This window comes from Helicoverpa armigera, chromosome 5 (assembly GCF_030705265.1).
Source record: "Helicoverpa armigera isolate CAAS_96S chromosome 5, ASM3070526v1, whole genome shotgun sequence".
Lineage (NCBI taxonomy): Eukaryota > Metazoa > Arthropoda > Insecta > Lepidoptera > Noctuidae > Helicoverpa > Helicoverpa armigera.
In genome coordinates this window covers 10089033-10106255 of record NC_087124.1, presented here as the reverse complement: position 1 = coordinate 10106255, position 17223 = coordinate 10089033, and the positions used below count along the sequence as shown (strand labels likewise).

Sequence of the window (17223 nt, the reverse complement as noted above, 5' to 3'; positions counted from 1 at the left end):
TTATTATTGCGTACATAAACGAGTCCATGATAGATGAAATCAATATGATTTAGTACAAAAGAGACTATTGTATAAAAAGATTAGATGACGCAATGCGCGACACAATGTACCTAAAGAGGCTTCTGTCGCTTTTAGCGATATCTCTTTAGGTAGATGGTTATATAAAATAGTTATTATACGGACGGGAGTAAATAAAGCTACCATCTGTCAAGTTTTTATAGGTTTTAAACTTTATCTAACCAAAAGGTTCAATGTTGATTGTGATTTACAGATTGGAGCAGCTAGACTCATAGTAAGAACAACGTTTTAAAAAATTTTAGCATTAAAAAGCCAGAATTGTTTAAAGTTTTTTTAAATCAACATAGCAATAAAAAATGTATACCTTTCTAAATGCTGCTTCCTTAACGCTATAGAACAGTAGAGTCCTTAACTGATCGAAGGGACCGTCTAGAATTAACAGCGGCAGATTTGGACACACCAGGTCTGAGAACTGATGAAGAAGTACCTGAAACAATAAACATTATTAAGACTTCAATTGCATCACATATTTACTAGGTAGTCGTTACGGGTAGTCAGAAGTCAGGACGTCTGACAACCCAACAGTATCTAACTGCCAGAGGGTATAAGCTTGCAACTGAGGAGTTCAGATAGGCACAGTCGCTCCATGTAAAATACTGGTACTCAGCTGCAACCGCTTAGACTTTATGCTGACCCTTAGGTAGGCAGATGATGACTGTTAACCAATTAAGTTGCAAACCCGCAAAAAAGACCAGCAAATATTTCGATACATACCAATCTATTACAAATAAGTTGCGGCGCTAGATCTCTCAGCAGATGGCACTCGAGCGGCGGCGCGGGCGGGGCGCGGGGGGCGCGGGGTGCTTCGACACATAAGGCCACTGTGTGGGCACTGCCGCAAGCCACTTTTGTGACACGTTTGCCCTGTAAAGTAAGAGTTATTGAATATTGCATTGAAAGGAAATTTCGATGAAATATACTGTGGATGCTGATCCGCACTCAATTGACGCAACAAAATTTCAATTTTACGAGACACTTTACAAGAGCAAAGAGAAAAGAGGAACATTTTATTTCTGAGGAGAACGACTAGTCTATGTAAAAATTATACCTAGCAATTTAAAAAAGCGTTGCTTAAGAATCGACTATAAAATGGAACAAAAATCCTGTAATTTTTTTACCTGTAAAGCCATCAAAAGCCTAGGCCTTTGAGCAGCGAGTGTAGTCCCGTCTCCCAGCTGTCCCTCGTCATTGTCACCCCACGTGTACACCTCGCCGTTGTCCGTACATGCGACGCAGTGGAGACTCCCTAACAAATGGCGAAAAATATAATGATTGGATGAAAATTAATCTAAACTGTTATGGCTTTCATCGTTCTATAGTAAGTTCAGCTCAGTCTTGCGCGCGGCCTCATGTGTGGGTAACCCTTGTACATATACAGTGACTTTGTGTGCGTGACAAGAGGTACGGTCGGGTACAATACAGTTATTTAGGGGTTGTATACGGGTGTTTAAAGGAAAACAGTTATTACGTAATTTCATGTTTATTTATTTATAATGAGTCTGAATCGCTACTTGAAAAATCAAATGATGAATTTTGGGATTCGCTACTCTCACCAAGGTCAATTATAAATTTTGACTCCATGTCAAAATGTCTATAGTACCAATGATATTATAAATAGAAAGAGGTAGATATCGCACGGGCACGCAAAAATTGTTGCGAACGAATTCAGACAATTGTCGTAATTTGTTTTAGTCTGCTTATACTTCAAGCGCAACTCACTACAAATAGCTATCTCTTTCTGTACCATACTTTCCGAATTATCTGTCGCAGTCGTAGTTGAAAATGACATTTAAGTACGTTTGTAATAAGAACGCAACAATTTTTGGACGCCGCTTAGTATGAACGTAGCGTATCTTCTTTATAATATCATTGTATAGTACCTATTCTTCTTTTTCTTTTGAACATGTCGACAAGTATTACCCAACATCCCTTCATCAATTTGACTTAAACGTTCATTTATGAGTTTCATTATTTCCGTCTTATTTTGGTCGACATTACGCGAAGCAATATAATTTTTTAAAATTCCCCAGACATTTTTTTACATTATTATACGTCTTTTTACATTCTTAGTCCTCACTTTTATTTATTGTCCGCGTACCCCGAGCTAGAAAATATATAAGGAGTATTTAATTCATCTTAGATACACCTCATTTATTTCTTAGATACTGTCAATGTCAATTTCAAAAAACGTATGAGAAAATAATGAATAAACTGTAAAATTAATAATAATGTGGTTTGAATGTGGTTTCATTTTTTGAAACGCTACCTGACTCCTTAAACATTTTCTCCGTGAAGAACTAGACATTTTCGGAAACGACTGTACCCATAACAAAAAGCGATAAGAACACGTCATGCTCGGACGACGTCACTGTCACACGAACGAAAGTTGTATATTTACAAGCCGACGCACACATAGGGCCGCGCGCAAATCTGAGTTGAACTATCTATAAGAAATTGAATTAAATGCCTTATTTGCACAGCTTCAGCTTTCAAAAAATGTTGTGAGCCCCTGCATCCAATATGATTCATTTAGTTGAGAAGTGTTTATGGGGTAGGTAGAATACAGCACGAGAACATAAGGAAGTAAATAAGGGAAGTACATGAGGGAATATACATATAGGTAAAGTACATAAGGAATTATGTATGGAAGTACATGGGGTTGTACATTAGGAAGTATATAAGGGAGGGATAGTACGAACCCGTAGCAATAGACACAATAGTCTTCCCCTGCATGCCCGTCACCCGCATCGGTCTTCGCACATGTTCGTAGCTGCCGTGACCTAGCCTATGGTAATCACCCTTGCCCCTGTGTAATAAGACATACAGTTCATTATAATCCAGTTCATCAAAGTCAAAGTCAAAATCATAGAAAGGAAAATTGTAATAATGGATCTTAATCGCACACTAGTTCCTTCTAGAATGTACGAGGGAAAGAACAAGATAATAATATTCCCATTTATGATAAACGAGTACAATTGATAATGATGATAATTGTACATATGTAGCTTCAGCTAACAGATATCAGTGATTTTGTTACCTCAAGGAAGTTTCCTTAACTTACCATGTGTAAACACTTCCACATTGACATAACGCAACTGAGAATTGAGATCCACATTCAACTTTAACGACTCGAAGCCCTTTCAAGCAGTCAATACGCATCGGAAGCTTGCAGCCTTCTGAACCGCCACGACCTAAAAGAATATTCATATTAATATAAGTAACAGAAAATAAACTGCATACTTTATTAACATTAAAATAATATAAACTTGATACTAGCTTCCGTCAGTGGTTTCAACTGCTTTCCGTATTTCCGCATTGCCTATAGAGTTCGTCTGTAAGCGGGATATATGATATTTATTTTGTGAATAGGTTGTAAACAACACGTTTACAACTCAAATTTTCTTTATGTCTATTATCTATTCAACATTTTTTTTTCAAATCTGCCCAGTAGTTCCTCACATAAGCAACTTTCCAGCACAAACTCATCAGATTTATAATATTCAATCAATATTTATAAATATGTTGCTCTAATGTTACCTAGTTTCCCATAGTCACCGTCTCCCCACGACCAGACATTGTCGTCGTCAGTGATGCAAAGTGTTTGCGCATCTCCTGAGCCACAAGCGACATCTACCACGCGGTATGATGATAATGCGTCAACCTAGAATATAAAAGCATATTATATTTCCCAAACTAGATTACAAGGTTAGTATATGACACTTAGAACAATCAGGTAGCAAGCTTAGAGAAGGTAGTATTTCTTTTTGACACTCTTATATCAGCTTCACTTAAAACTAAATTTAGCGTTCTTTTTAGTTTTTTAATCCCTTTTTTTTATTCATTTTTATAAATAACTCTTCTACATTCTTAACAAGTTCCAAGTCATTAAAAAAGAACACTTAGACCTTTGTAATAACCTCAAAATACTTCAAAAATTATTAGTAAAAGATTTACGACCTCAGACTAAAGATGTGAGCGATTAAAACAAACGCGAATTTCGAAAGGCTTTTGGACGTCTCTAATTTTGCAACTATTTTACATAATTACTTACCAATTTAGGCACAAGCTGATCTTCCGAATCTCCATGACCCAGCCTGCCATACCGTCCCTTCCCCCACGTATATATGCGACCTCTAGCGGTCAAACAGGCGGAGTGCGCGCCGCCGCAAGCAATGGCTACCACTTCGAGCCCTGATAGGGCTGTTATTAACTTTGGTCGGTCGTAGCTCCTGAAAAGTGCTGTCATTCTTAGTATTTAAAATATACAATTTGGAAAAATTATTGGTATTGGTTCAGGCAAGTACCAATGCAGCTTTTCTAAGTTTGTATGTACTTTCTAAGTATATCTTGGACACCAACGGCTGATAAAAAGGTGAAGGAAAACATCTTGAGGAAACCTGGACTATTTAGTCTGAAATCACCAACCCGCATTGAGCAAGCGTGGTGATTAATGCTCAATCCTTCCCCGTGTGAGAGGAGGCCTGTGCCCAGCAGTGGGACGATAAAAAGGCTGTAACAGTAACAGTATTGGTTATGTAACATGCTGTCAGTGTTTATTTTTAGGAGTCAACCTTTTTATCTTCACACTAAGGAGTACAAGAGTAATCACCATGCTTGCTCAATGCACATCCTCTATGTAAATATAATATAGAGAAGTTTTTAGAAAAGAAGACTGAAATGATTCTATTTTTTTGAAATCAACTATCTGAGAGAAAGTCTAGGACCATAATTTTAAGAAACAAAATAAACTACGGCAAACGTTTGTATACTTACACTCTATTCCCATGTCCCAGTTTTCCATCTTCGCCCTCACCCCAGCTGTAGACATCACCATCAGCCGACAGCGCTAGGCAATGTTTACCTCCCGAATTGCAAGCAACCTGACAATAAATATAAGGATATTTGTTAAAGGATCCGCGTAATATTTTCATGAAACAATTGCAGTAAAATAATTTCTCTTTATTTTTTTTATATCATTTCGTTCAGGCATCAAGGCTCATATTAATACATACAATACTAGGAATCTAAAACATAGATACTACAAAAAATAATAATTTCACCTTTGTTATGAAGACGTGTTGTATAGAAGCCAGTAGTGTTGGTTGTGACACGGAATCGATGCCGCCTATTCCCAATCTTCCACCAGCACCATACCCTATTGCAAACAAAAAAGCATCATTCACTGTTTTATATTAAAAAGTGACGTTCACTAATGGACACACTCACTAAGGAGTGACTTAAGTAAGTAATCATTAAATGTCTCTAAGTTTCAAGAAAAAATTAAATGTTTCTGGTTTTAAGAACTCAATGTTTGTACCTATAGGCTGATAAAGTTCACAACGTCAACAGATCAATTGTTTTTTTGGTCAATGGTATGATTGAAAAAACACGTTTTTTTTTTACATCTCACCAGTAGCATAGACTTTTCCGTCAGGCGTAACAGCGAACAGGGTCTGTTCTCCTCCTACTAACTGCACGGGATTCAAAGCGGTCAGTGCCGAGCAAGGCGTAGGTGTCCGCACTTTGGCTCCTTCAACCCCACCCAACCGCGATGGTTGCGTTCCCAAGAAGTGTTAGTAGAGGACGTAATAATAATATCTTATTTTTAACTTACCAGTAGCATAGACCTTTCCATCAGGCGTGACAGCGAACAGGGTCTGCTCTCCTCCTACCAACTGCACGGGGTTCAAAGCGGCCAGTGCTGAACAAGGCGTAGGTGTCCGCACTTTGGCTCCTTCGACCCCGCCTAGTTGTCCTCGAAGGTTGTGACTCCAAGGATTGCTCTAAACTCACCAGTAGCATAGACCTTTCCATCAGGCGTGACAGCGAACAAGGTCTGTTCTCCTCCTACCAACTGCACGGGGTTCAAAGCGGCCAGTGCTGAACAAGGTGTAGGTGTCCGCACTTTGGCTCCTTCGACCCCGCCTAGTTGACCGCGGTGGTTGTGCCCCCAGCCGTATACTGCGCAGCCGCGGGAGCCACCGCCCCACCAGCCGCACCAGTCTTCTGGACGCCTGGTAGAAATATTGATGGTTACAATGTAAAACATTGATTTAACACACAATTTTATTTTTTTCAAAAACTTAAACCGTCTTCAAAGAATAAAACCGTCTTCAAAAATAAAAAGCAGTAAAATAAAAAAAAAGGTTCAGCCACCCATGATATAATCGCGCACAAAGTTACATACGTGAAGATCAAACTGAGAACCTCCTTTTTTGAAGTCAGTTAAAAGAGATTAAGGAAATCCAAGCGAATTAAGCGTTTTTTAAAGACATCTAATCATTCTGCCATCGACTACGGTTTTTCATAATACACAAACAACCGAGATTGATTTCATTTCCAACTTACTTGTTAACCCAATGCAGAAGCTGTTCATCATGTTGCTTAGTGAACTTCGTATTATCCTCCCACGCGTAATGCGGGTCACTGGTCGCTTCATCAGTGTTGTACACTCCGAGATCTGCCAGTCTCTTTCGCACATCCGCTAGGAACGGCGTGGGTAAGGGAGTGCGACGTATGAGCGCGTCGGCCGTGCGGACGCAGAGGCAGTACTTCTTAAACCACGCCCACCGGGCGGAGTCAGGCCCGCTGCAGACGCGGGAGTCCATGCGGAGACCGCATGCGAGCCACGCTAGTTCCTGAAGAGAAAATACATACATAAATATATGTAGGCATGATATAATAGCGCTGTTACTTTCGATTTGGTATTGCCATATAATATTTCCAAAGAAAAACGGGCGTTTGAAGTTAAGCCTTTGCAATCGTGTATCCACAGTTTTCCTGATAAAATAAAGATCGGATGTGGTATTCAAGTAAGCTACTCCCCGGAGACGGCGGACACACCAGACGCGGGGCGCCATGCTATAGGCACGTACCTTCAGGTAGTGAGTGTGCAGTAAGTGAGTGCCGGTCCGCAGCGCCGGCTCCTCGTGGTCGTACTGCGCGTGCAGCAGCTGCGGCAGGTGGTGCAGCGCGGGCGGCGACGCGCTGCTCTCGCGCGGGGCGCCATGCTATAGGCACGTACCTTCAGGTAGTGAGTGTGCAGTAAGTGAGTGCCGGTCCGCAGCGCCGGCTCCTCGTGGTCGTACTGCGCGCAGCAGCTGCGGCAGGTGGTGCAGCGCGGGCGGCGACGCGCTGCTCTCGCGCGGGGCGCCATGCTATAGGCACGTACCTTCAGGTAGTGAGTGTGCAGTAAGTGAGTGCCGGTCCGCAGCGCCGGCTCCTCGTGGTCGTACTGCGCGTGCAGCAGCTGCGGCAGGTGGTGCAGCGCGGGCGGCGACGCGCTGCTCTCGCGCGGGGCGCCATGCTATAGGCACGCACCTTCAGGTAGTGAGTGTGCAGTAAGTGAGTGCCGGTCCGCAGCGCCGGTCCTCGTGGTCGTACTGCGCGTGCAGCAGCTGCGGCAGGTGGTGCAGCGCGGGCGGCGACGCTGCTCTCGCGCGGGGCGCCATGCTATAGGCACGTACCTTCAGGTAGTGAGTGTGCAGTAAGTGAGTGCCGGTCCGCAGCGCCGGCTCTCGTGGTCGTACTGCGCGTGCAGCAGCTGCGGCAGGTGGTGCAGCGCGGGCGGCGCGCGCGCTCTCGCGCGGGGCGCCATGCTATAGGCACGCACCTTCAGGTAGTGAGTGTGCAGTAAGTGAGTGCCGGTCCGCAGCGCCGGCTCGTGGTCGTACTGCGCGTGCAGCAGCTGCGGCAGGTGGTGCAGCGCGGGCGGCGACGCTGCTCTCGCGCGGGGCGCCATGCTATAGGCACGTACCTTCAGGTAGTGAGTGTGCAGTAAGTGAGTGCCGGTCCGCAGCGCCGGCTCCTCGTGGTCGTACTGCGCGTGCAGCAGCTGCGGCAGGTGGTGCAGCGCGGGCGGCGACGCGCTGCTCTCGCGCGGGGCGCCATGCTATAGGCACGTACCTTCAGGTAGTGAGTGTGCAGTAAGTGAGTGCCGGTCCGCAGCGCCGGTCCTCGTGGTCGTACTGCGCGTGCAGCAGCTGCGGCAGGTGGTGCAGCGCGGGCGGCGACGCGCTGCTCTCGCGCGGGGCGCCATGCTATAGGCACGTACCTTCAGGTAGTGAGTGTGCAGTAAGTGAGTGCCGGTCCGCAGCGCCGGCTCCTCGTGGTCGTACTGCGCGTGCAGCAGCTGCGGCAGGTGGTGCAGCGCGGGCGGCGACGCGCTGCTCGCGCGGGCGCCATGCATAGGCACGCACCTTCAGGTAGTGAGTGTGCAGTAAGTGAGTGCCGGTCCGCAGCGCCGGTCCTCGTGGTCGTACTGCGCGCAGCAGCTGCGGCAGGTGGTGCAGCGCGGGCGGCGACGCGCTGCTCTCGCGCGGGGCGCCATGCTATAGGCACGTACCTTCAGGTAGTGAGTGTGCAGTAAGTGAGTGCCGGTCCGCAGCGCCGGCTCCTCGTGGTCGTACTGCGCGTGCAGCAGCTGCGGCAGGTGGTGCAGCGCGGGCGGCGACGCGCTGCTCTCGCGCGGGGCGCCATGCTATAGGCACGTACCTTCAGGTAGTGAGTGTGCAGTAAGTGAGTGCCGGTCCGCAGCGCCGGCTCCTCGTGGTCGTACTGCGCGTGCAGCAGCTGCGGCAGGTGGTGCAGCGCGGGCGGCGACGCGCTGCTCTCGCGCGGGCGCCATGCTATAGGCACGCACCTTCAGGTGAGTGTGCAGTAAGTGAGTGCCGGTCCGCAGCGCCGGCTCCTCGTGGTCGTACTGCGCGTGCAGCAGCTGCGGCAGGTGGTGCAGCGCGGGCGGCGACGCGCTGCTCTCGCACGCCGCGCCGCAGCCGCTGCCGCCGCACACCACGCCGCGGAGACGACGGACACACCATACACGAGCTCGCCAAGCTATAAAAAAGTAGGAGATATGTAAAATTTTCCCTCCAAAAAAAATAAAAACTTTTTGTAATAATGCTACTTAATAATGCTACTCAGTAGCAGTCGTTACGATTCCACATCAGAGGTGACGTCTTCTTAAGGAATTTGAGAGAGCTCTTACACCAGGTCTTGCTAGGTGTAGTAAGATGAAATCTTCAACCTACTCAATAAAAAAATGAATAAATTATAATAAAGCTTTGCAAACTCACATAACGTAGGCATTTGAGCACATATAGCAAGCGCTTGAGCCAATCGCGGCGCCAACTGGTGGTCGTTTGATATCGCCGCTAGCAGTGGGCCGTCGAGTAAACGCCACGCCAACTCCACTGACGGACACGATAGTACGTAGCGATCTGAACCGCTATCCTGTTTGTAAATTAAGTTATTATTATTAGTGGCTGAAAATCTTACAAAATTAAAAAAATATATATATTCTTAAAACTTCTCCCAAGTCTGACTAATACTATGCTGAAAACCGTATCAGAATCGGCGTTGCCAAACGCGGGATAATCAAAGTAAATAAAATATACACTTACGTACAGGTCAAACTGAGAACCTTCTTTATTGAATTTAAGTCGGTAAAAAAAATGAAGGCAGCATTATAAAAGTTGATCTTGAAATATGGATAACTTTTGAATGATTTGTAATTCCTATGAAGATAATATTTACGGTAATAGAGTGTGAAGGCAGCATAGGATGAGCAGTGAACCTCCAACCCCAGCCGTTGACGGAACCATCGCTTGTGAATCTCCAACGTAATTCGTCACCTAATACAAGGAAATAAAGTTGCAAATATAACTCATTAAGTTAGAAAAAAGTCTAGATAGTAAAAGTCAAATGTATTTATTGCAAAAAGGCCTTAAGAAACTTCACACTAGTTGCAAAGCTCCAAAAAGTAGGTCCAATGGAGAAGAACTTTGAAGAAACTGGACAACATGGACACTCTTTTTAAGAAAACAATATTTTTACATGACAATAGTAGACTGAAAAACTTATATAATTGAAGGTGATCTATAATTATAATCACTTACCGTTAACAATAATCTCCTGAGCCCAATCAGTGGGTTCCCGACCGGATCGCGTGGCTAACACCCGCCCCGTACTGTCCGATATGGTCAACGGATCGTTCCGACGTTCGGTAGAGCATCCTTGTTCGAATACTACTCGGAGTGATGATGCGCCGGGGATTTTTACTACACCTGGGTAAAGATTTTTTATGTAAGATTTTTCATAGTGGATAAAGATGCTGTAGGTATCAATATACCTAGTTAAGTGTTAAATGCCGTGCAAACACCTTTAATCGATGACAAGATTATTAATTGACAAGATTAATATTTCTTAATTCAATGGTGCCCGAATAAAAATCGACACAGTTGAAAGAAACGGTAATATACAACTAGGAAGTAAATAACATCTTGAATTTGATCCATGTTAATTAAGTTAATAAATAAGATATATGAGCATCCCTTATTTTAAAGTTTCTGAATTTTCTATCATACATCTGCATTTTCATCATTCTTCTGCATTTTTTGAGACTCAGATGAAACACTGCTATGCAAATTACACAATCAATATTTTTCCTATTATCATACCTGATATATCAGCATCATCAGCGTACGGATGCGGACTGTCAACAGTGACGGGCTGTGGAGGCGCCCTCCCCCCACCCGCCGCAGCCTCTTCTAGTTCACACACGCATACCTCTACTACCATGTCGGCTACGGCTGGCTTACTGGCGCAGAGAGCTGGGGACACAATTATAGTTTCAAGCGCCTTGTACTATCGGCCAATAACATGTATTTACTTACCTACTTTGTTTTAAAAAATCGTTTGAAACTGTCAAAACAATAAAGACTTCTTCCTTTGCAGTTCACGACGAATTTCGACCTTATTGCATTTGATTGTTGGTAAAGTTATAGGGTAAAGTTGCTATGAGTAAGCAATCATTTGATAATAGGTATGAAAAAATCTCAAGCTTCTGCAGAAGAAGCTCTACATATGTGCAAAGCGCCTAATAAGACAACTTAAAAAAAAATATTTAAAAAAACTTAATTGAGGAATGCTATGTATTCTATATACCAAGTTCCAATACCAATATTCTATATTATTATTATATACCAAGTCCAGGAAATTCTTATTTAGTTTTTGTTTTATTGATTGTATAAAATTATGTGCAAAAGCATACATACCCATGAGAACATCAGTGATAATTTTAACAGCGTTATTGGAGTCTGGTATTCTACCGGCTGCAGCTAATTTCAGTAAATCAACAAGCGCCCGCGCATCGGACTCGCCGAGTTGTGACGTGAATTCGTCTAGGACCAGCTGTTAACAAAATGAGTTACTAATAATGTTAATGCAAAAAGTGTGATTATAAATTGCTCCACGAGCTACATCAAATCCATGCAAGGCCCATGTTCACCAACAAGATGAGCGTCCGATTACCAGAGTAAGGGCATAAGTGTGTTAAAAAGTAGGTTTCGCTAAAATATTGTTTGACAACAAAAAATGTTTGGACGACTGATGACGTAGCGGCTGTATGTCAGTGAAATTGGCCTAAATGTATGGAAATCGCAATTTAAAAGTTATACATAAAATACCTAAGCATATAAAAATATGAACCATGGTCTGAAATAAAAATATTTATTATTAAATATCATGTTATGTTAAAGATAAAGTTACCTTAGGAGCTTCAGCTTGTTGCACTGTCATGGTCGCTGCAGCCACGGACACAGCGCTCGATGACATGACAGCCGAATGTCGAGACGATATCGAACCGCTTAGAGGACTGCTGGCCCCGCTCTGCTTAACAAAAGTTTACAACTTTAATATCGATGCTGAATAATGATTAAAATCTACATTATAATTTTCGTCACAATAATATCAATTAAAGTATACAAGCTTCTGCCTACTTTACAATGTAAGTATAGATGTTATCACTAGCAAACCTCTATCGAATATCTCTATTGGTTAAAGGTTGGCTGTAAGAGGACCCAATTTTGGGTTAAGCTCGCCGTTGTACATAAACTATCTATGTTCTTTGTGTTTTTATTCCTGAGTGTGTATTAAAGAACATACCACATATTGTATTCATTATTTTCGAAATAATAATAATAAACTTACCGGTAAGGTAGCTCTATCAGCGGGTGCTTCGCCCCCTCCAGTGCGGGCGTCGGCCTCCGTGTCTTCGTCCTCAGTATCGATGTTAGTCACTACGGGAGCTACAGCCGAACACCTCTCATGAGCACGTAGGGCTTCTACCGATAAATAACTTACCGGTAAGGTAGCTCTGTCAGCAGGCGCTTCGCCCCCTCCGGTGCGGGCGTCGGCCTCCGTGTCTTCGTCCTCAGTATCGATATTTGTCACTACGGGAACGGCGGCCGAACACCTCTCATGAGCACTTAGGGCTTCTACCGATAAATAACTTACCGGTAAAGTAGCTCTATCAGCGGGCGCTTCGCCCCCTCCAGTGCGGGCGTCGGCCTCCGTGTCTTCGTCCTCAGTATCGATGTTAGTCACTACGGGAACAGCGCCCAAACACGCTTCGTGAGCACGTAGGGCTTCTACCGATAAATAACTTACCGGTAAGGTAGCTCTATCAGCGGGCGCTTCGCCCCCTCCAGTGCGGGCGTCGGCCTCCGTGTCTTCGTCCTCAGTATCGATGTTAGTCACTACGGGAGCTACAGCCGAACACCTCTCATGAGCACTTAGGGCTTCTACCGATAAATAACTTACCGGTAAAGTAGCTCTATCAGCGGGCGCTTCGCCCCCTCCAGTGCGGGCGTCGGCCTCCGTGTCTTCGTCCTCAGTATCAATGTTAGTCACTACGGGAGCTACAGCCGAACACCTCTCATGAGCACTTAGGGCTTCTACCGATAAATAACTTACCGGTAAAGTAGCTCTATCAGCGGGCGCTTCGCCCCCGCCAGTGCGGGCGTCGGCCTCCGTGTCTTCGTCCTCAGTATCGATGTTTGTCACTACGGGAACGGCGGCTGAGCACGCCTCATGAGCTCGTAGGGCTTCTACTAGTAAGTTGCGGGCCTAGATGACGAAATATTTCGAATAAGTCTCACAAATATAGTATTTTTAATCGTCGAAGCAAAGTTATCCCTTAATAGGGACACAGTATCGAACAAAAATGATCGAGTATCGAATGGTGACAAAGTAGCGATACTTTTTTCGTATCACCACTATAAAATTCAATTTCACATACCTGTGTTATATGTAAAGCGAGTAGGATCAACGACAGAGCATGTTGTGCGGCTACAGGTGGTTCCAAAGCCAACGCTGCAGCGGCCAAAGACCCTCTTGATCCTTGTGGCTCATCCACTACCGCTTCTTCCGAATAAAGTCCTTTAGAGATCATGAAACAATAAGGAATCTTAAGATATGGAATATATACAAGAAATTACTAAAAATAGACATGGTCATCTACCATTAAATTAGTTGCGCAATATTTTCGACAACATTGCGCTAAAATTTCAGTGTTTGCGCAAAAAGTTACTCAACTTACCAAGACTTTGTGCACCCAACGGGTCTTTCAACGTCGGGAACGGTAATGGTGCTATATGCGGTGCTTGAGCGTCGGTCTGCAAGGCGGCTGGTCTTAACGACCAGGCGGCTGAATGTCAAGAGCTTGCGAGTGCATGCTTGTGAAAATATTCAAGAATTTGCGCAAACGTTACTCTACTTACCAAGACTTTGTGCACCCAATCGGTCCTTCAACGTCGGGAACGGTAAAGGAGCTATATGTGGCGCTTGAGCATCAGTTTGCAAGTTGGCCAGTCTTAGCGACCAGGCGGCAGAATGTAAAGAGCCTGTGCGTGCTTGTGCAAAATATTCAAGAATTTGCGCAAAAAGTTAATCTACTTACCGAGACTTTGCGCACCCAACGGGTCCTTCAACGTCGGGAATGGTAAAGGTGCTATATGCGGCGCTTGAGCATCAGTCTGTAAAGCTGCTGGTCTTAACGACCAGGCGGCTGAATGTGAGGATCCGGCAGCCGCTCTTTGTACGCCTTCGACCCCGGCTACGAGGGCTGGGCGGCGGTTGACGCAGGTAGTGCCGTTGCCTTGCTGGCCGTGGTCGTTGTCACCCCATGCCCACACCTGAGAAGAAAAAAGATTTAAACTAATTATCATATGAGTTTTCATGTAAGGTCTTTTACGATAGTTTTTAAGGCAATGATGATAAGGTTGATTGTTCTATGATTATGTTCCTATAGTTAGGTTACCAATATGAGTTTGGCTTTCGGACAACAGTTTGAACAGTTTTTCTACAGACATTAGATATTTTAATATATTTTTTACATAAATGCACATTATGCATAATTTGAATGATTAAAAAAATGGTAATAGAATAAACGGACCAAAGGTACAAATTCAACGTCTTTTTATAGGAATCGGACATTTGTCTAAAACTCCAAGCTTGGTTGTAGTTGTTAGATTTGCAGGTAATATACAGGTGATACGTACCTGATGTTCACTAGTAACAGCAAGGCAATGTAAGGCGCCAACAGCCACATGTATAACGCGGCGACCTCGCAACGCTTCCACAATCGTCGGTCGCCGTACATGAGCGTCACATCCGTGCCCTAATCGGAAGTAGTCACCTTTGCCCCACGTCCAAACCTACGAAGAAAACAAAAAAATACCTTTATAAATACAGCCAATATCAAAAAACAAGGATTTTTTCAATTACGTGATACCAGTCAGCGAAGAACGACGACAGCGATTTGTGCAGTAGTTTTATTTATTTTGTATGTACATATTTTCAGTAACTTAAGTGAAATATTACAGTTTTGTATTTATTGTGATAATCTTAATGTATTCGTTTATAAGTATTTGTATGTTGTATTATTTATGGCTTTAGTTGCCTGAAATAAAAGAATAAATAAAAAATAATAATATGTTAGCACATACCTCTCCATCTCTAGTCAAAGCTAGACTGAATTGAGCACCGCATTCAACTTGAATTACTCCAAGAGTATTCAATCTTTCGATATTCATTGGCACTGCGCATCCATCGGACCCCCCACGACCTATAAACATTATTAACATATAAGGTCTCAGATCTATCAATTAATAGGAAAAAAAATATCAATGTCTTTTGGAATTAATACGTACCCAATTTGCCAAAGTCGCCATCGCCCCAAGAAAACACTTTGCCACAAGCGGTCAATGCCAAAGTTTGAGCGTCTCGTGAACCGCAAGCGACTTGTACTACTCGGAAGTTTGAAAGGGCTTCCACCTGAAATATCGATAACACATTACACTATTTATCGATATCTTAAACATGTTGTAATTCCAAAAATAGTCCGTTTTCTCTAATCTGCAATTTTCATCATTCGCAAAGAGTGTCTTTGGAGTTTCTTGTAGGTTATTATACTCCATAGGACCCACTCTTTGGAACCTTTCACTTAGCTATTTACGTTTCGTTAGAACCTGTAATCGGTCCGAATGAAATAAAAACCTTTGAATTTGAGTCTTTACTGTTAATGGCGAAGTTTCTTAAAGCTTACATTTTTACCTTTTATTTACTTCCCGTAACAATGCAAGTTACAACTACTTACCATTTTAGGATACAACTGCGTAGTATCATCTCCATGTCCAAGCCTGCCGTACTCGCCCATGCCCCACGTATACAAATGTCCTCTGGCGGTCACACACGCGCTATGGGCGGACCCACAAGCAATGCCGACCACTCGTTCACCAGCTAACGTCTCTATGAGACGAGGGACTTCCAGTGTTATGCGGTTGCCGTGACCAAGTTTGCCGTCTTCGCCTTCACCCCAGGAGTAAACCTAGGAAAGTATGCTGTATTACTTGGTGGGTAAGGTTGATTTTTACTAACCGGTGGAGTAAATATAGATTTCTTATGTGGAGAAATTATAGCACATATCATGGAGTGCTTTTGATATACTAGAAATTTTATGTTACCTTATTTATTTCTTATTATGTACCCTTATTTATGTACCTACAATCTTGGCAAGTAAACTATTTCTATCGTGGAAATTAAGCGCCTGCTTCTCGGATTCAATGTCTTTTTTTTTTCAATGCCAAAGCAAATTAACTTAAGTATCAAAAAAGCTTACATTTTGAGAAATATATGAACTAAAAATGTATTATCGATACGTTAAGATTTATTTCTTACCTTTCCATCAGCAGTGAGCGCAAGCGCATGTTTCCCTCCAGAATGTACGGCGACGCGTCGGACCAACACGTGAGAAAGGTAAGGGTTGGCGCGCGGACTCGACACGTTGTTACTGTGGCCTAGGCCGAGACGCCCGTTTGTACCTTCACCACAGGTGTATAGCTGTTGGAGAGAGGTAGGAAATAAAATTAACTTCTTGAGCCATCTTCGAATCTGTATTTGAAATCAAGCATATAACGTGGAAGACATTATTTTCCCAGTAATGTAGCTGGGTGATAGAGTGAAGCGGTTTCGAATAAAACTTCTGTTATTTGAATTAATGATTATACCCAATTTTTCAGTAAGCGGGGAAAGTGTGATAAGTTTAGTTTTTGGTAAGGTTTAGTTTTGGTAAGCGGAAAATGGTTACTTTAGTTTTAAAATAACTTATTTAATAGAAAATTGTCAGTTACATAATTTAAGAGGAAAGTTAAAGCAGAAACATCTGGTAAGTATAGGTTCAAACTTACCTTTCCATCGTGTGACACAATAAACAACGTCTTGGATCCGCCCGCTATGTGTACGGGACGATACGCACTGAGACTGGGCGAGAACACCGGTACTTTCACCTTAGAGCCCTTCACACCACCTAGTTGGTCTTTATCGTTAAGACCCCATACATATACCTGAGAAAAAAAAAACAATAAAATTGAACCACATATGGCTTAACACATCTAAACTAAGAATGTAAAGTCTCATAGAAATGTAAAATTAGTTTTATAAAGTTATCTGACTGGATGATAGAGTATTAGTTTGCTATGTACTTACTTTAGGGCAATCAACAGGCAAAGAAGGTGGATTATTATCCGCAGACACAGCCCCTGAAGGAGTATTATCTTTCTCCATCCAATCTTCCGCTACGAAGTTCATGCTCTGCAAAATTAAACACAATCAAAACTCATCCTTACGTCTAGGATGTTAAAGTCCAATTTTATATGTTTACCTGTAAGACTTCAGTGTACAGTGGGTTTGGTCTGAAACCTGTGATGTAGAGGCCGTGGACGCGACAATCGGCGTTGACGTTGCGGCTTTGTTTTACTGCTATTTCAATACAGGCATAATACTGTAACAAAAATGATAGCTCGTCTC

At 43.3% G+C, this 17223-nt stretch overlaps 1 protein-coding gene across 1 annotated transcript in view; it reads right to left on the bottom strand.

Moving 5' to 3' along the window:
- LOC110374456 (probable E3 ubiquitin-protein ligase HERC2) overlaps positions 1-17223 on the bottom strand; it is a 50857-nt gene that overhangs the window by 11088 nt on the left and 22546 nt on the right. The window contains exons 53-82 of the mRNA XM_064034960.1: positions 17078-17197; positions 16903-17007; positions 16605-16760; positions 16096-16257; positions 15515-15745; positions 15069-15192; positions 14865-14983; positions 14418-14573; positions 13817-14051; positions 13157-13296; positions 12832-12984; positions 11626-11745; positions 11133-11268; positions 10536-10688; positions 9975-10142; positions 9613-9710; positions 9153-9309; positions 8841-8913; positions 8572-8683; positions 6427-6716; positions 5872-6092; positions 5139-5233; positions 4852-4958; positions 4130-4307; positions 3616-3739; positions 3140-3269; positions 2778-2884; positions 1197-1324; positions 793-942; positions 383-505 (exon numbers count right to left, since the gene is read on the bottom strand). Of these exons, the coding sequence (XP_063891030.1) occupies positions 383-505; positions 793-942; positions 1197-1324; positions 2778-2884; positions 3140-3269; positions 3616-3739; positions 4130-4307; positions 4852-4958; positions 5139-5233; positions 5872-6092; positions 6427-6716; positions 8572-8683; positions 8841-8913; positions 9153-9309; positions 9613-9710; positions 9975-10142; positions 10536-10688; positions 11133-11268; positions 11626-11745; positions 12832-12984; positions 13157-13296; positions 13817-14051; positions 14418-14573; positions 14865-14983; positions 15069-15192; positions 15515-15745; positions 16096-16257; positions 16605-16760; positions 16903-17007; positions 17078-17197 (4371 nt within the window). The remainder of the gene's footprint in view (positions 1-382; positions 506-792; positions 943-1196; positions 1325-2777; positions 2885-3139; positions 3270-3615; positions 3740-4129; positions 4308-4851; positions 4959-5138; positions 5234-5871; positions 6093-6426; positions 6717-8571; positions 8684-8840; positions 8914-9152; positions 9310-9612; positions 9711-9974; positions 10143-10535; positions 10689-11132; positions 11269-11625; positions 11746-12831; positions 12985-13156; positions 13297-13816; positions 14052-14417; positions 14574-14864; positions 14984-15068; positions 15193-15514; positions 15746-16095; positions 16258-16604; positions 16761-16902; positions 17008-17077; positions 17198-17223) is intronic.